A 19,973-nucleotide genomic window follows, 5' to 3' on the forward strand; every position below is an offset into this window, starting at 1 on the left:
ATGGGCGCTTTGCTTCTACGTTAATTTTTTAACACAAAACGATACCAAGTGATTTCATTGGCCTATTCTATTAAATCCGATCGATGATATCACTTATTGTCGATTTGTGTCAGGAAATTGATGTAAAAGAAAAGGCCCCCTTTGTTATTGGTAAATCAAAACAACAAATATGTATGTATACAATTGTTAACGGAAGAATTTAACCCTTGGAAAATTTTCGTGACGATTACTCGGGAGGTAAGTGGTCTTGCCGCCGTACGAAGCCGTGTCAGCGACCCGGTAACTTCTTCATCGGCCGCTCGCGAACAATGCTCACGAGAGACTCCCAGAGTGCCAGCATGTAACACAAGTTCGAGTCGCCATCTATGATCGAGTATGGATAATTAGTACTAGCTATTTGGTAAATAACCAAGGAATTCAGCGCTGCAGCCAACAAAGAAGTCCGAGTCCACGTAGCCGCGATGCGGTGCATAGTTATTTGCGATTTGTTATGTTGGTAAAATTCCGTACATCGACTTCCTGTGCATGGCGAACACCCGAGCAGCGTTGTCCGCGGCTGCGAGTAGTCCAAGAGTGTTGTCGAGTGGGTGTTAAACGTTCGCAGAGCCGTATTGAATCCGTTCAATGTTAAATCGTGAGTTATAGGTAATTAGTTTATCGAGGATACAGTGTGAACAGATAATGATTAACATGGAAACGGACAAAGTAATCGAGGACCCGAACACGTATAGTCAGGTGCGTATCAACCGACCCGTATTTTCCTCCCGAAACAAACGGCCATCTTATGTTTCTTAACCGCGGAGGGAATAGGAAACCGAAACCTGCCTCCCCCTCACTATTTTCACACCGTTTTACACGACGTTTCGCTATATTTAACCTAACTATTTTTTCCCCCGCGTTAACCGCTCGTCCTATCAAATAATCAGTTCCGGAGGTTATGAGACGTCACTCCGATTCAACGGGATGCATCATCGTCAATTTCCCTCAGCTATCGTGCATACGAGACGTGCACACAAACACACACTCACACACACACACACACACACACACACACACACACACACACACACACACACACACTTGGTCATTTCTATCCCCGCATAGGACGCATAAACCAATATCAGTACTAATCCAAGCGGAGTGGACTCGTTAAAAATACAGAACAAACCGACCAAAGTAACGAAGAAAAGAACATTCTTAAAGGCATATTTTATTTTTCTTGCCGTGAATGAAAATATGTTCAAAATAATATTTGAGATACCAATTCGTAAACTTAGATACCTTATTTTCCGAAATATCACTATTTGACGTTTCTTCCGTGAATATCAAAATTGGTTAATCAAATAACACGAAAAAAATAATAACAATGTTTTTCATGTTGTACAGAAGAATATGGCAATGATAATAATTAATCTATTCTTTCGACGACCCGCGCAAATTATTACGTACTTTAGGAGATAATTAATTAGTTGCTGATATTACTTTTCACTTTCTTTGTAGGACGAATATTTTCATCAACAATTCATTCTGAACTACATCCGACGAAATACCGTTACGATTTAAATATTTTTCTCTCAACAAGTCGAAAATCATCGTAATAAAGTACCACAAGAAAAATAATAAATGTTTTCGCCATTTACATTCCGTACAGATTATTTCCGATTCAAGCGTAAGTCAAAGACAAAGAATCAACGACCTTTGTTGATTACTGCATAGAAAATGAATTTAATCGTCAGTAAACCTCTGCAATATTCTAAAAACAAAGAAACACATTCATCAGTAATTTCCGTCCAGTTATTTTCCTTCACAAACTCTACAAAAGTCACAAAGGTTTCAATCCGTGAGAATGTCGCATTTCGGAAGTACCTCGAACAAGTAACTGTACAAATTCAGCGTTCAATGAGGGAGGTGAGGAGCAGCGATGAGAAAGCACAGGGGTCAAAGGGCGCGGGTTCTCCGCATAACACGAAACTGTGTATCGTTTGGCCCCCGTGTCGGTTAGGCGTATATTTCTACATATGTACGTAATACGCTACATAAACGTATGTACAAACACAATGTATTACGGTCTCCTCGACGCGTCACCGTTATACCGTACAGTTTACATGTCTCTTATACCTGTGTGCGTATTCGCTTTCTCTCCCTTTCCCTCCTTTTCCCTCCGCTTCTCGAAACAAAGGAAAAGAAGAGGAAGAGGAAGAACGAGGTTCTCCGTCCCGTTTCGTTTCGTTGCCAACGTTGCGCTGGCTTGCTCCGAGAAGAGGGTCAAAGGTGAATACGCAACCGGGGCGAAAAATCCCCTCCCCCATCCCTTCTGTGCCGTTGATCGAATCCACCCCCTCTTTCTTCCTTTCTCCTGCAAAGCGTCGCCACAGCCCCCGAGAGCGGGTTACTACATAATCAATGTTTTAGTCCCCCCCCCCCTTTCACGACCCAACCCGAGCCACCCTCTCGGCAGTCAGTCAGTTCCACTGTTTGTCGGTGTATGTACGTCATGCCGTGCCACGGCCCTCACACCCTTGCAAGTACGTGTGTATGATATGCGTACACAGGGGCGTAAGTAGGCCAGAAATTCGACACCCGATCCGTCGAGCGAACCCTGATCAACGTACGTGATATAACAATGAGAGTCTCAATATCAAAATAACAAAGGTAAAATCGTGGTGGAGTTTAAGAGATTTTTGAATGAATCGACGGTCGTTTCATTTCTATCCGGCTGAAGTTTGTAAAGTTATTGTAATGTTGTATCTTTAGAAAAAGTCGTTATTTTGCAACTTTAGGATGACTTGATATTTAGGCAACTGTTGATAAAGCATGAACGAACTCTGATTTTGTAAATTCAACTTTTCCAGTTTATTCTTAAGGTGCAAAATGGTAATTTTTGTTTCAACCTTTCGATACGGTAACGTTGCTAACCTCAGCCACGTTCATCTTTCTTCAATTTTTTTTATCGCATCGCAAAGGGATGCCGGGTGTGTTTCAATCAAGTTGAAATCGATTGAATTCAGAAAGCATTGCCCTGGTTGCTAAAGCCGGCACGATTACTCTCACCTGAGGATGTGTATTATGTACGGTACGTGTCAAAGTGTTGAAGGTACAATTACTTGATTAATTAATTCATTAATTTCCCTCCTACGTCGTAAAGCCTGTGTTCGCATAATACGTATGTGTATTACGCCACGCGGGTGTATAATTTGTACAACGTGTAATTAATTCTTCGTCACGTTAGACGGCCAGTGCCGCGAAATTTGTTCCACGAAACAGAATCAGGTCTGCTTTGCGTGGGCGGGCTACAGAGTTCGTACAGTTTTCCCTGTTGATTAATTATGAACCGTCCTTAACATATATATATATATTGTTTTGTTTGAAAATTTTCCGCAGGCCTTGACAAGCTTCTGTCTTCTGTGTACTTGACTTGCTTTAATTAACGTGGATCGATAACTAGAAGATCGAAAACAAAGATAACAGTAAGAATAGGAAAAAGAAAAAGAATATTATACGGACGATTCTTACCGCAGCCACGAAATCCAACCTAATCGTTATGTATCATTAGTTGCAGCAGTCACGGATAGATATAGCCGATTAATTTCGTTCCAGCAAATAAGAGAGAGTCGATTCCGATTCATGTTTTCGACCAACCGCAGCACAAAGCTCGATTTTCTCAATCTAGGCCCGGTTTTGATCGGGCATTGACAAATACGATCCGTACTTACGAAATAATAATCACTAAGAAAAAAATAAAAGAATGCCGAAGCTTTGTACGACAGAAGATAATTAAAACCAAAGTATAACAAAACAGTGACCAAACTTCGTATACGAAAGAGCGTATGTACATATTGTACATATAATGAGATTGAGAATTCGGCTCACGCGTAAATCCTATCACTTTGTGTTACGATCCGGTATACATGTTGCTCAGGAACAGTATACCTAGAAACTTTTGACGAACTCTCAAGGTTGCGATTGAATCGCGGTACCTACACCCGAAAGCGACGGATTATTAAGCCCGGAGATGGTCAAGCGAAGGACACGTAAGGTGGTGCTGACTGCTCACCTATTCATCCCGGTGGTTCTTTTTTTTTCACCTTTTTACCATACATGTACAACTCTGATTGGTGAAGGTCCTGCGGAAATTTTTTTCTTTTTATTTTTTTTTTTTTTCCTTATCCATACACTGGGTTACGTAGGTATAAACCCGTCCTTTCATGGTTGCGAATTACGCGCTTCAGGGACACGAGGCATCGAAAATAATGATTGTGTACAAAATATTGATACGTGAATATGTAGGTACGGAGGAAGCCTTGAACTCACACATCCGCATCACGGGTCTTTGGTTACTTCCGATTTCCGGTTAAGTACGCGAGGTTGTTGAACAACGCGTGTAAAAGAAGCTTGAACCTGCATGTATCGAAATTCGGATCTCTCTGATTTTGCTCCGGTGTTTAGAGAGAATTGATACCAGATTGAAGTTTGGTACCTAACGTTGATGTAGGGAAGAATCGAAACTGAAACGATTGTTTTGAAAATTTAGCAGGGATTTGAAGAAGCTTAATTTACAAAATCTGAATACACTGCTTTTTAAAAATATACTACTCAATGTTGAGACGATCCTACATTTGCGAAATAATGTTTCCTGAAAATAAGTCGTTACATTAACGATACGAACTTCACTCTCTTGTATTGTTTAAGTCCGAAGAAGTGTTAAATTCACTCGTATGGTGCATTCACACAAAATTTCAGCCGTAATTATCGGTCGGTAGTCACTGTTTGCCTGTCGTCGATTTTTTCCTTTCACGGAACGCAATTGCGCTGGTATATAACTTCATTATTATTATAGTTATTACGTAACCGAGTACATCGCCCCGTTTTTTGCCAATCTAATAGATTACAACGATCGATGTTCTCGATATAATGATAATTAAATAACAATAACAATAACAATACCAATATCGATATGTCCTCGCGTTGCAAGTGATACTTCAAAGGAAGTTTTCGACTTTTTGCACGTTACGAAAAAACCGATAACGAAACAAAAAAAAAAAAAAAAAGACGTCAGATCAACGCCGAAGTAGTCACGGCTTGACGACGATATCCGTTCGTTCCCCCTTGAAGAATTCGGTGGTTTAATTGCTCAGGTGACGCGCGAGCGAGCCAGCGAACCAATAAGAATACGTATTGAGTCGGTTTGTTTTTATTCCTCGCGGAGAACGTCGAACGGGGCGCTTTGTAATCGAGAGCAAAATAATGAATAAAAAACGTTCCTCTGTTGCCCGTTCGACACGCGGGTTCATTCGATCTCTTCTTCTTCTTCGTTTATACAGTCTGCCGGTAAAGTGCGCCAGTTCTACTTATTCTGGAAACTTTGCAACAGAAATGAGGCGATGATTTATACAATAGATAAATATTCTCATAATGCATACATGCTATACGTATAATGTTAAAAAATATGTTAACGATCTCATTAATTTGTCGGTTTGGTATTTCAGAAAAAAAAAAAAAAATAACTCCAGACAATTATACACGTAATAACATAAGAGTAAGAAAATTTTGCACTTCGCAAACTTTTGTGCAGAATAATTACTAGATTGCAGTGTTACGAAACCGCGACTAGTTGATTACAGAATATCGCGTATTATTGTGTAACGATTCCTGGAGAAAAGAGTTTCACCATCCCGTTATTGGTTTTTCTTCTTCTTTTTTTTTTCGTTTTTTTGTCTATGCAGGGACGCATTTCGAAGCAGCACGGTGCGTTAGGAATATCGGCATGTGATATAACCACGGCGGATCGATCGATCGATCATCGTCGATGCTGCAATAGAAATTTTTCAATCGTGTACAACGAAGTCACACCTGTAACCAAAGTAGATACCCGATGCCCGACGACGACGTCTTCTTCTCGTGCAAAGACCTCACCTCGAGGTGGTGGAAGAGGAGGTTGAGGGGGACGCGGTTAACCAGAATATCGGGGGGGTCGTGCAGTTGTTGAACCTCACGACTAGCTTCTTGGTTGCCGAGTACCGGCAAGGACGTTGTTGTTACTATGCGTTTCCGATTCCGTTTCAACTCGAGAGCCAAAATCGTTCCAGAGGTGTCAGGTTATCGGCGATGATTTTATTGCGAGAAATGTACCCAATGGAAAGTTGTTTTAATTCCGTTGTATTTTTATTTTTTTATTTTTTTATTAAACAACTGATAAACTGCTGTATAATTACTACCAACGCAACTAGGATGTGAGGCTTAACATTGAGATCGAATGTTGAACCGTTCTGTACAATATATAACGCGTTTATAATTGAATCCGGTAAAGGTATCTTACCGGATATCTATCTTCGAAAAGCGAAACGCGACGGTTCTTATAATAAGTATAATAATCAGCTGCAGCAATGATAAGTGAAAGGCGAAGTAGTACCTGACTCTATTACCTTCCTGCAGTGTACAAACAGAATCGTGGAGTAATACGAGGATAACGACTCCTAAGATCGGTAGAAGAATCTACCGAATGCGGTTTTCGAACAACTATAGCTCAACTGGAGGGTATCCATTGCGGGATCAAAGTTGTTATTTTATGTAGGTATACGGGTAGATAGTCCGCGAGAGAACTCGGGACAAAGTTTCAAAATTTCACCACTTTTTCATTTACATGCTTGAATCAACGTGAAGTGAAACTCATCTTTCTTAATCTTTCACGTAATCTCGAGTCATATTTGCGAACGTGTAGATTTAGGAAGTTTGTATCAAGAACGTGTTGAAATTTTCTGTTTTGTTGATATAATTTCACACTTTCTCCGCCTGTGCTCCCGAGTAACGAAACCTACTTAACATTTGCGAAGTTTTTCCCTCATCATATTTTCAAGACACCGTATTATACCGACGCAATTAGTATACCTACGTGCATCTACGAGACGAGATTAAAGTTAGTAACGTTATCGTAACGAATCATCTGGGAAAGCATCGTTATTTTCTTAATTTTACAACGATGTTGAAAGAACTAAAATGTAATCGTGTTTCGCTTTATTACGGTTTACCGAATTTCATACAATGCCGAAATCGTGATATAACTGTTTTTTCTCAGCATGAATCGTTACGACGAAAGCGTCACTAACTACAATTTGATTCGAAGAGCAGATAAGTATCGTCGGCACGACGCCCTACTCGTCGTGAATTTTCCGACTACGTGCTATCCGAAAGAAAATGGACGACGACACGCGCAGGCCATAAGTAAATGCACACAGCTATATCCATCTACTCTATATAAACGGTATATACACGCAAACACACGCTCGCTACAAAGTAAATATGTACAACACACAGACCCACGAGAATAGCGTCGCGACGCCGCGCCGCGTGCCGCACGCATTGCGCATTGCGCAGAGCGTCGCGTCGAGTTGCGTTACGTTGCGTTGCGTTGCGTCGCCACGTTCCGGTCGTGCCGGAAGAATTGCAGGGCTGCAGACTCTGCGGAGTCTGCATCGATTAGCCGGGTGATCGGTGACCGCCCTGACAAATCTCCCGGGGTCCTCGACCCTCTCTCTATCCTCTTCTTCCCAGTACGTCGGCTCTTCTATTTTCTTCTCTTTTTTTTCCTTCACCGCATATACAAAACGTCCGTGCTAATGCCGAAAGGGCGTATAATTTTTTTTCTTATTACCAATCGTTTCGTAGACTTATTTTCAAGCTAAATATTGGAAAAAGAATATATACGCCCTTTTGGCTTTTCAAGTTAGATGTACGCCCTTTTTACTTTGAATTTTTTTTTAGATAGCTCTCTAATGCGATAAGGGCGTGAAATAAGTATAAGCCCGTTTGGCATTAGCACCGCGATATAATTCCAGCACTACTGAACCGATTTTCATTATTTTATTAATTTTTCATTTCTGTGGATGGCTACAACGTTCGGACAGGTTTCAGTCTATATTTCGTTACAACGAGATTAATAGCTTTTTAGATATAACGATATTATTAGAGATTTATGCGAACGTCTACTAAACTCTGACAGACAGAGGAAAGTTCTGTTCGAGAGTTTCTAACGTCTGGATGAGCTTTCAAAAAATCTGCAAGAGCATATGGCTATATTGTTAAATAGTTTTGCCACGAGAAGCATTTGAAAGTATTAGCCAGCGGAGCCACAATGGGCTGCTAGTAGGAAAGCAAAAAGAAAATATGCGATTCGCGTAGGAATAAAAAAAACATTGTGGCTCCAGTTTGGGCGTTGGATTTACATAATTAAATTATCTACCGTTTCAAACTTTATATATATATATATATATATATATATATATATATTTACCCACGATCGTTACGATCTGCCCGGGAATAACTTTTTCTTCCGTTTTCTATTATTTTTTTTCTCAGCTAATCTTGCTCCTGTACAATATAATAATTGTATCATTGTACATCCATTTTGATACTTTTACCGAGAGAGGCGAACGAACGTGTATCGAATAGGATTATATCTAATCCTCATGCCGTTCGACTTCCCCATACATATACTGTAATACATGCAGAACATACGGTAGTACATTATCGATTGTTGATCGATCGTGTCGGTACAGCACTGGTTATATATTTGCATCAGCGATATCGCGTTCGAACTTGTTGCGAACCGTTAATGCGAAACGAAATATCAACGTGGGCTAACTTAACCGCACTATAAATAAACTGGGGGAAAAATGAAAGAAAAATGAGGAATCGGAAGAGAACACGGGTTACTTTCGTCAAAAATTTTTATAATTCTTTGAAAAATTTCTATATCCTTATTTACGGCGTGTGTTCTCTAATCAGCACGCATACACGTATAACGCACACGTATAATCAGCTTGTAAAGTGTCGTCAACCGCCACCCATATAATCAGCAAACCGGATACAACAGCAGTGCCAGAACTACGATAGTTATTTTAAGGTTGTAAGTTATTAACAGTGCTAAAATCATGCACTCCGTTATTAATTCATATTATTTATTCAATTGAGTATTCGGTTGTTCGTCAGCGAATTATTTGGCAAATATTTTTTATATTAAAATAGCAAGCTTTTTTGGTGGTTAGCACCTTCTACATGCATTTGTACAACATTCCGAGTTAAGAATTCTGATCGATTACACTATAGGACAAGAAAGAAACGAACCGAACTCAATTTGTTCTTTAATTTCGTGTATACGCTGTTTATATTTGCTCGTGAAGCAGTTTCAGAGCTGTGCAGTGGTGGTGACTTATACTCAGCAATTTTCTCATTTTACTACGTGACTCAGAGGGAAGAGAAGTGTCTCACAAACTCTCGACGTATAACGTATATCTGCATTTCGCGTGGATGCGTACAATCGAATAGTTTAAAGGGTTGCGCATATATATATATATATATTGGCAAATTATTTTGTTGCTAATTATGTGCGCAGCTTAGGGAAGTTGTAGAAAGAATAATTTACGGTTACCGCAAAGTATAATTGTTTTCTGAACAAACATGATTTACTTCTAAAGTGATCGTGCAATCGGAGAAAGAAACATACGTGATACGAACGGAGCTTCAAGCTTTGGATCAAAGGAGCCACGGTTATAACTCCAAACGAAGCCGCGTATACGCAGGGAATAAAAAAAAACGGAACGAGTGTGTTAATATAGCTATACACGCGGTATGGTGTATTTTTGTATTTATTTTTATTATACGAAAACAAACAATCCAGCGTTTTAGCATTAATCTATTTTAAAACCTGTGAAATCGCCTCGATTGGACGTATACGTTTACTAAAATTCTTACGCAGGGGTATACTTGGCTGTGATAGCAGCGGAAATAGCCGGTTTCGTGTCTTATTTCGTGATTGTTTGTCTATTCTAAACTCGTTTTATCGTCTCCTCAAACCGAACGTTGATTGACACCCGCGAGTGAGGTTAAAAGTAAAAAATAACTTGAGAGAATAAAAAGGAGACAAGAATTAAAGATAGGAAAGAAAAAAAGACGTAGCCCAATTTTGTAATTACAGAAGACGAGCGAGTGTCGAATTTTTCCATCGCATCGTTCGCAGTTTAACCCACGCTCACTTTGCTGCTGACGAATGAATAAAAATACCAGTTTGCATATGAGATATTATGTAGTCAAATGTACGGTTCTAGATACCTTGAGCTCGGGTTTGAATTTTCGTATCGCATCGTTTCTTTTTATCTCTTGATCCCGATGATTAAATTCCTAGATTCCTCCGTGACGAGAAGACGATCTCGCATCGCGGAAAACTTATTTCGCACTGCAGCATGGTGGTGGTATAACTCTCGTAGAGATTCTGAAAAATGACAGAAGAAAAACGAAACGATTTAACATCTACTCGGAACAGTGTACGATTTGTCGTTAAATACATACTGGATTCGAAGGAACAAATAAAACATTATCACCACATTATAGAATACCATAAAACGTATAATTATTATTATTAATGTTATAACGATGACCTTGTTTGAACGCAAAAAAAACTCACGCGGAAGATTCTGTCTACTATTCTACGAAAATTAATGACCCAATTTTCGTGACACAAACCGTAATGCGAAGTACATACTATACTTGCCTCGTTCGGCCAAACGTTACAGGCGTAACGGTATCTTCTCTACTGCACTGACTAGATGAAAAAAATTTCTCATATGAGGAAGGGAGAAGCGGATAATATGTACTATGCTACATCTGTTTAAATTTCATTCGACTAATAAACTTTAAACCAATGTCATTCTATATGCAAATTAGATCGTAAAGAAACTGGGATTAAAAATCAATTTCGGGAACCGAAAGTAAGCCTGTATATGCTCTTCTTCTTCACTCTCTTAAGGTCCCGTAAATCATACACTACACAGACACATGTTTTGGTGTATTATCTAAAACAGAAAAATTCAGGAGTGAGAAGGACAACGAAGCCTTGTCACACGCATCTTAAATCGCATTTGTAATATATGTATAATTATAATACATAACCCGACGATGAACGATCCACCCGGGTTACGTCTTTCCTTTTTGCACACTAATCAGCGAGTCTGGCATAAAGGGAGAAGAGTATTCAAGTTTCCCATTTATGCAACGTTTTTTTTATTTCCGGTTCCAGCTGCTCGCGCCGATAAAATCGGTGAAGCGGAGACGCACGCGGTAGAAAAGCGCGAATCAGAGCCGGGGAGAAGCGGGTTCGGAATACCGTTAGACAAAGAGGAAGAGCGCCGCGATAAGTTCATGATCATGGGAGCCGATCGTTGCGCGGACCGATCTCTCATCGTCAGTCTTTGTTGCACTTTACCTGTCTCAATCACTCGCTCACTTCGCAAGCGTGCTTATCTTTCTCTCTCTCTCTCTCTAATATAAAAATATACATATATACATATATATATATATATATATATATATATATATATATATATATATGTGTGTGTGTGTGTGTGTGTGTGTATATATATAAATGCACGTGTGCAGTCGCAAATAAAGTGTTACCCGCCTTTTTTTTTTTTTTTTTTTTGCTACTTGCAACTGCAACCCGCAGTAGTGAAATTATATTTCTTTGCTGCACGTCCCCTAAGTACACGTACCTTATAGGCAGGTAGCTAATTGCTCCAAGTGCAGTAATTCCCCGACTCGTTGTACGTATCTTACCTATCTTTGTACATACGTACGTACGTATAACGGTTAATCAGACGCTGCTCGCGGCTGTGAGCTGCAGAACTTCTGCTGCTGCTGCCAGTGCTGGAGCTGGTGTTGCTAGTTAGTAATCGGTGAGGAGGGTGACAGAGGCTAGTTTCACACGTGAATTTCTACACGGTCGTTCATAGACGTATGTATGATGTACCTGATGATGCAACATTTGCACCGTAATTTTGAAATATTCTTCACGCAAGTTAATCTTTGTACGCGCCATGCAATTCTGCGTCAAGCATCAATTATTTTCTGTCGATGATTATATTAAATGATTATTCTTTGGCTGTATACACAACGAACCATGGCATAAAAATAAAAGGACGAAGAAGTGATTTATATCCACGTATTATATTATGTTGTATAATATGTAACAATTTCGAAGAGTCGCGCCTTCGTTGACTCTGTCGGTTTTATGGTGATGATACGACAGATACATGATCGTAGCATCAAATGATTGATAATCCCAGTATTATAATCTATACATTGAAAGAATCTCTCTAGACTGTGCAATGGGCATTTATTCGTTATATATCTACGGTGTTCAGGGATAGTAGATTATATTCTCGGGATGATCGCCATCTTGCTGCTGCAACTGTTTGTACGGTGAGAAAGTTGCACCGTGATTGACCGTTACACGAGAATGAAGATTGAAGGATTTTTCACCGTCGAATAGATAACTGTTATACGTGCGAGGAATACAGTTCGTATACAATTCCAAAGCGCTGGTAAAATTGTGAATCTTGTTATTACGACATGCGTATAAATATATACACGTATACATACAAATACAATTTTTTCACCAATTTTTGTCGTTGAATTACACTTGACTTTACACAGTCTGATAACAGATAGCAGTAAATGAATAAACGCGGTTAATATCGCAAACAAAATCATTTTAGTATATCAAATCGCGATGCGTTTGTCGAATTTCACAATGGCTACACAGAGGCAGATGTGCATAACAAAGAACTTGAACGCGGAGGTACAGCACAAGTGGTTAAATGCTCTCGAAAAATTAACCGGGTTCGGACGTTTCGAATTGAAACATGTATCATTATGCACGTAGCACTCATTATTAGGGCTTAGAGAGAGAGGATCGTCTCTGGCCGATGTGAATCGTGGTCGCAACTTTTGAGGTCAGAGACCTTCGTGCGACTCCACCTTCCGTCGGGAGATGAGGAAATCTTTACAATGGACGCTTTCCTAACTGTTGTTGGTTTTTGTTTATACATATCGCGGTGCTAATTCCAAAAGGGCGTAAATTTTTTTTTTTTTTTTTTTTCATTATTGGATATTGTCAATAGATCCGTAGACTTATTTTCAAGCTAAATATTGAAAATTAGCTTGAAAATAAATGATACGCCCTTTTGGCTTTGGCACTGGTATATACTATAGGAACCAATTTGGAACGGTAAAGAGTAAAAGCAATTGTTACAATTATACTATTATTATAATATCGAGTACTTCCTCCGCAGTTGTCGAATCGAAAGCCTGATAGTGAAATTTGCAAAACTAGTTTCTGCCGCTATCTTATCTGATTCATCAACGCGACGTATGCACCGACTGTACACATTACGTTTCGTTCTTAGAAATTTCCCTTTTCCCGTTCCTCTCGGATCCCGTTTGTTGGTCGCATATTACACGCGTATTAAAGTTGTTTCGTTCTATGCTGGCAGCGGCGACGTAAATGACTCACCTGCGTTTCACGTAATCTGTATGTGAATCTTCGCGTGAAGAAACTGAGAACCCAAATGTTCCGTTCTGCTGTTACTCGGATAGATCATCATAACAGACGACGCGGTCGAATCACACGATAAATGTATACTAGGTAAATACGCGTAATATTTACCTAGCTCTCTCTCTTTCTCTCTCCTTTTCTGTCTCTTGTTGATTTTCTTTTTCACTCGCGTGTAACGAATATTCCCCGAAGGAAATGAACATTCGATCGATTATACGAAAGGAGGGGAGATAACCGCGTTATTCGATGACAACGAAAGGTGACGGAGTCAATTTCAGAGAAATTGTTCGAGAATTTGAATGTAACTCCCGAGCTAAAACGCATTATACCCGGAACGCCGGTGACGAGGAAATCGCATTTGTCGCTTCGGCTCAATCGATTGTGTGTATTTTAAATCGCGCGGCGACGTCTGCGTCACGTGGGGCCAAAGAAGAACCCGACCTAAAAGCCTGGAGCCCAAGCCCCGCCCCTAGGCATGACAGTCCGTTTATTTCAGCTGAAACGTCTCTCCCCATCCCTACCACCATTGCCGATTACAAATTTACACAAGCTAGTCAGCGATCATCTGCTGACGGATCTCGACGAACCGATGTAACAATCCTTCGGTGATAATTTATATCTTGTATTTTGTTCAATTTCCAGTTTCCAATGACGATACTCTACGATCCAGCTCGCAAGAAAGAACCGCCGACTGGTGTTTCTGCTCAGTATACCCAGGAGCGGGAAACTTGTATGAAATTATTTGAGAGATGGAGCGAACCGGAGCAAGTGCATTTTGTCGAGCAGCTGCTAGCAAGAATGTGCCACTATCAACACGGCCATATAAACGCCTACCTAAAGCCGATGCTACAGAGAGACTTCATATCCCTTCTACCGAGTGAGCGGCGACGATATATCGACCATTTTTATAGTTTGATGAAACTGTTCGTTTTTGTTCACCCCCAATAAATAAAAATTGACATGTTTCTGGTTTTAATTTACAGAGAAAGGCCTGGACCATGTAGCTGAGAGCATTCTATCGTACTTGGATGCAGACTCTTTGTGCGCTGCGGAAATGGTCTGCAAGGAATGGTACAGAGTAATAAGCGAAGGGATGCTGTGGAAGAAGCTGATCGAGCGAAAAGTTAGGACCGACTCGCTGTGGAGAGGCTTGGCTGAAAGGAGAGGCTGGTCAGTTAATATTTTGACAAATCATTGATAGTTGACAAATTGGGAACACGATCGCCGGCGATGAAAGAGCACAAAGTAACATTATCATTTTGACGATGAGAGAAAAAGAAACGACGCGAATGTATGTGATAATTGTTGTTCCTTTGATTTTTAGGATCCAGTATTTATTCAAGCCAAGGCCGGGAGAAAGTCATCCGAATCATGCATTCTACAGAACTCTATTTCCGAAAATAATCAAGGACATAGACAGCATAGAAAACAATTGGCGGATGGGTAGGCACAATCTGCAGAGAATAAATTGTCGCAGTGAGAATTCGAAGGGTGTCTATTGCCTGCAGTATGACGACCAGAAAATCGTATCAGGTTTGAGAGACAACACGATAAAAATATGGGACCGGAACACGCTACAGTGCATCAAGGTTCTCACAGGGCATACGGGATCGGTTCTTTGTCTCCAGTATGACGACAAAGCTATCATATCTGGATCGTCGGATAGCACTGTTAGAGTATGGGATGCCAATACAGGGGAAATGCTCAACACACTTATTCATCACTGCGAAGCCGTTCTACACTTACGCTTCAACAACGGAATGATGGTCACATGTTCAAAGGTGCGTAAAAAATTAGCTTAACCTGTAGTACAATTTGGTAGCGTTAAAACTTGTTACGCTTGAGTTAACATAATGCATTAAACGCTAGAGAATTTTTGCAGCTGCTCGGTATATTATTCAATTCTTTTTGTGGCAACTTTATTAAGAAAAAAAAATGAGGGAAACGCAGAATTTAGAGAACTGTGATTCTTTCCGATCGAGTATACAAGGGCAGCTCCGGTAATTTGACCGAAAAAATTGTTTGTTTTTCAGGACCGATCGATCGCAGTGTGGGACATGACTTCGCAAACGGAAATAACATTGCGCCGTGTATTAGTGGGTCACAGAGCAGCTGTAAATGTTGTAGATTTTGATGAGAAGTACATAGTGTCGGCGAGTGGCGATAGAACTATTAAAGTGTGGAACACGTCCACCTGTGAGTTTGTGCGAACATTAATTGGACACAAACGGGGTATAGCGTGTTTGCAATATAGGGATCGCCTAGTAGTCAGTGGTAGCAGCGATAACACGATTAGACTATGGGACATTGAGTGTGGTGCGTGTTTAAGAGTTCTCGAGGGTCATGAGGAGCTGGTACGATGTATCAGGTTCGACAGTAAACGGATCGTCAGTGGGGCTTATGACGGGTAAATCGACTTTGTATTTTTATAATTTTTAATATTTATATGGAACCCTGTGATTTCTTACGAAATTACATAAAACCTGATAAGATCTTGCGCGTTCCTGTAAATCCAGTGTTTTTATTTCTCGAATAGCCAAAGTAATTGCTTATTCGTAATTTCAACAGAAAAATCAAAGTCTGGGATCTCGTCTCAGCTCTCGACCCCCGAGCACCAGCTAGTACCCTCTGCTTGCGTACTTTGGTGGTAAGATACTTTTCAAAATTTTATATCTGTCATAAGACCATAAAAATGTCGTTTTTTGATTACTTTCTTCAAAATGCGACGCTTCTTAATATCTGTAACTCCCATTACAAACCTGATGACCCTATTTCTTTGTACAATGATGCAGTGATTATAGTAGGCACATGTTTTTTATTGCGCCAGGAGCACACCGGACGCGTTTTCCGCCTTCAGTTTGACGAGTTCCAGATTGTTTCGTCATCTCATGACGATACCATCCTCATTTGGGACTTCCTTAACTTCAGCCCTCCGGAAGGGACACCGGCCAATGCCAACACATCGATCAATACGTCATTGGCTAATCAATCTAGTACCACCAGATCTCCCTCACGTAAGTTTTCACTATATTTTCAATTATTATCATATATTTTTTTCTGCCATTCATTTTTTAACTACAATATTGTTTTTTTTTTCTTTTTTTCTGTTTCAGCATTTGAGTGACGCATCTGCAAGCAGATTCCTTTATTGTGATATGACTGTGAGTAGCAAATTAAATAACTTAATATGTATAAAAAGTAATTTAAGAATATTCCATCATGAATTTTTTTTTCATCAAAAATTGATTGCCTCGAACCTTTTTATTACAGTGTAACTTTTTTCCTTACATTTCGTACATTAAGCAAATTATAATAGTTTGTAATAAATTACCTGTACACGTTCATTATTCGTGCACATCTTTCCAGTCCCGATGAACGTTCCAAGTGATTTTGATAGTATGATTAAATTACTCAACTTTGTTTCAGACACGTGGTTAGTGAGTGAATTTAATGTGTTCACAATAGTACATGCGGAGAATGAAGATCCAGTGTTAAATATGACCAGAGCCTAAACAGACAAGACTTCTCTAAAAGACTCAGCGCTAATGACTTTTGTGTTTATCATTTGCCGTGAAAAGCAAAGAAATTCTATATATAACGTGAAACGAGGAACGTGGATGAAATGAAAACAAAAACAAAAGCAAAAAAAAAAAAAAAAAGTAAAGTAATGATGGTACCGACTGCTATGCTATGAATTCATTTATACGTGCTCCGCACACTGTAGTATAGTATGTACTAAGAAACGATACGATTAAGGTATTATAATTAACGTTTATACATCCCATGGATGTACACGAATATTGTCTGGTTTCGGCGAATACCTGGAATTCTTCTACGCTCTATGTCACGATAGAAGATGACCATTTTCCTATTAATGAAAAAGAAGAAGAAGATGAAGCTGGAGGAGGAGAAGGCAGAGAAGAAGAAGAAGAGAGCGCTGAAGATGAAAGAAAAGACTTGAAATACGCGACAAAGTTAGAGCGTTTTTAGGGAAGCTGGATATACCTAATAGGCAAAAAGAAAAAAAAAAAAAAGAAAAAAAGAAAAAAATAGATGTATTATAATAAATTAAATTTTTTTTTTTTTATGTAATTAATTTATAGGTGAGGAAATCGCAGAATATCGTTTGATCAGAGTACTTATTCGGTGTGCATGGAATTTAATTTGAGAAAGAATTATTATTGTAGTTTATTATATACTTATTTTAGTGTCTTTTGCGATTAGCTAAACTGTATTTGCTATTTATTTAGCAAAATAAGTACCTACACTGACACCCCCATTGATCTCATTCGAAATTAACTGGATTATAAAAAAGATGAGAACAAAAGAAACCATTACCATATAGCCATTGCCACATCACAAAGCCAGTTATATTTAAGGTTTCCCTACAATGGAAATTGATCCAACCATCTTTGTGTGATTTTACTCTACGTCATTTAATAATATAATGTACGAATATATAGAATACAATATATTCTTTGGCATATTGTATTGACGGCAATGTGTCCCCAACTCTCGGCACTGTAGTCCGACCAATAGATAAGTATCGGTTTATAGTTTTTGTTTTTTTGAAGGAAAAGAGAATAAAAAAAAACCATCGAAACAGGTGTCAGTCTCTAATTCTTAGTATCCAATTAATTTGTGTATCAAAGGCAATTATATAATAGTTACAAGGATCCAAGTGTATATAATGATTAATAATGACAATCTTCTTTTCTAGTATGAAATTTTTTTTGCGTTATCACATATCAGAAACATACTACATTATTATTGACATAATGAAGATTGACTTTACGTCGTACCAAGTTGCAATTTTGTGTTCACCATACTATCTTCATCGGATAAGTGAAAACTTTTTTTTTTTCAAGCAGTAAAATAATATTACAAAAAAAAAGATTAAAAATTATATTAATCGTCAAATAAGGTCGAGGCTTCGTTTTTGAAAATGATTCAAAGATGGTTGATACACATTCCTTTTGTGAAACGATTCTAGATTATATCTGCAATAAACAATAACGATGACCGAAATTTTTACACATACATAATATATAGTTATTAAAAAGTATCCTAATACATTTAAATACAATGTCCTATCCAGTTAATCAGTGTAACATAATGAAGTTCATAAGATCGACGATTTGAAACAATTTTGTATGAAAGATTTTCAATCCTACAGATCAGTAATCAATTCGACGAATCGCAAATTGTTCTAAAACAATAAATAAATTATCACGATACCTGTTAAAACCATCCTGACGAAATTGATTTTTTTTCAAATTCTATCATCATATTCATGCGCTCGCAGTTTTTCTGCGGCCGTAAAATCGTACAAATGAGTGTTGAGGCAATTTTGTTACTGATGAGAAATTTGACGTTAATGTCCGCATCGCTCACGACCAAGATTCAAAACCTAAAATTACCTCTTTTTTTCATTCTCACCGACAGATTATTCATGGGCCAGAATAAGAACAAATTACGTTTATAAATTGTAATATCTTATCAAATTATTAAAAATACGGAATACTTTATACGCGCATGTTGACCCATTTGAAACATCTTATTATGTCGATATTATCGCTAAAAGTGAAATTTAAATATTCAATTTTTTCCCTTACTGTTCAATGAATTTGTTCATTGTATTATGCCTGTATAACAAACATCGTTACGGAATTGCGTTTCACGCATTTACTAAAAGAAAATGCGAATTGCCGTCAATAATAAATAATCTGAGCAATGCTTTACAGAAAAGAAGAAAAAGGAAAAAAAAATCCTAATAGTATAGGACAGCTCTGTAGTTAAAAGATTTCTGGAGCTTAAATTGCGCATTTTACACGACCAGTATTCCGATTGAAGCAAAATGAAACAGAATCACTTACACGTGATACAAAGTTTTCTCAGTATGTACAACTATTTGCTTTTTAGAATACTCGTGTTAAAATTTTTAATAATAAAGCATTGTCGCTTTAACGCTGATGTCGGAGAAGATTAATAAGTTGTCAAACGTTTATAAGACTTGATTGTATCGCTTTGTCTCGTCTTGTGTTCTGTACTCTATTATTCATAGAAATACGTACATTGATACGTGCATAAATAAATATATTCGTCACTTTTTGATAACTTTTTCAAGTCATGCAAACACAACTGATGAATAATTAAAAGCATCGAATAATAAGTGGTTTAAAAACTTTCAGGACGTACCTAAAACGCTTTGATTTCAACTTTTCAGAGCTTGAATTCTATGACTGATAAATTACACAGGCTAACAACGATTAATTTCGATACCTCGCGAAATTTCGAAGCAGTGATGATTAAACAAAAAACTGTACCAGTTTGTTTTACACCTTATAGAAATTCATAAATTATTTTTACAATATTTCAAGCAACCCTTACGAATATATTTAGTATTGGATCAAATTTTGATTTTAGATTTTCCAATATTTTTCCTGAATACGGATTTTAATTTGTCACGTCTTTGAGTTATCCTGTGTAAATACAAATATGAAATAATTTCATTTTTCATAAGAATCAAGATGTCATCGTTATTTTTACCGAAAAGAAAATAATAGCATCGTGCTCCACCTATGTGGTA

General features: G+C 38.4%; 1 protein-coding gene across 3 annotated transcripts; it reads left to right on the plus strand.

Annotated features, from left to right (window-relative positions):
• Window positions 1–514: 514 nt before the first annotated feature.
• LOC124185256 (beta-TrCP) lies at window positions 515–19,092 on the plus strand. 3 transcript variants are annotated; one of them, XM_046575832.1, is made up of 9 exons: window positions 515–735; window positions 14,027–14,261; window positions 14,368–14,554; window positions 14,709–15,165; window positions 15,418–15,791; window positions 15,953–16,031; window positions 16,212–16,398; window positions 16,498–16,545; window positions 16,811–19,092. In XM_046575832.1, the coding sequence occupies exons 1-8, from the start codon at window positions 682–684 to the stop codon at window positions 16,506–16,508; spliced, it is 1,584 nt and encodes a 527-aa protein (XP_046431788.1). In that variant the 5' UTR covers window positions 515–681; the 3' UTR covers window positions 16,509–16,545; window positions 16,811–19,092. The 3 variants fall into 3 exon arrangements, with proteins under 3 accessions (XP_046431788.1, XP_046431789.1, XP_046431790.1); XM_046575833.1 differs by having other exon boundaries at window positions 16,215–16,398; XM_046575834.1 differs by lacking the exon at window positions 515–735 and adding an exon at window positions 11,694–11,782.
• The last annotated feature ends 881 nt before the right edge of the window (window positions 19,093–19,973 follow it).

The sequence above is a fragment of the Neodiprion fabricii genome, chromosome 6 (genome assembly GCF_021155785.1).
Source record: "Neodiprion fabricii isolate iyNeoFabr1 chromosome 6, iyNeoFabr1.1, whole genome shotgun sequence".
In the NCBI taxonomy this organism is placed as follows: Eukaryota; Metazoa; Arthropoda; class Insecta; order Hymenoptera; family Diprionidae; genus Neodiprion; species Neodiprion fabricii.

What these genes read in the sequence shown, in the direction of transcription:
- LOC124185256 (XM_046575832.1), top strand. Translation starts at nt 682, where the DNA reads ATGATTAACATGGAAACGGACAAAGTAATCGAGGACCCGAACACGTAT. An exon ending in ACCCGAACACGTATAGTCAG is followed by an intron (nt 736 to 14,026) that starts GTGCGTATCAAC and finishes TTCAATTTCCAG; the next exon opens with TTTCCAATGACGATACTCTA. An exon ending in GTCAGTGGGGCTTATGACGG is followed by an intron (nt 15,792 to 15,952) that starts GTAAATCGACTT and finishes TAATTTCAACAG; the next exon opens with AAAAATCAAAGTCTGGGATC.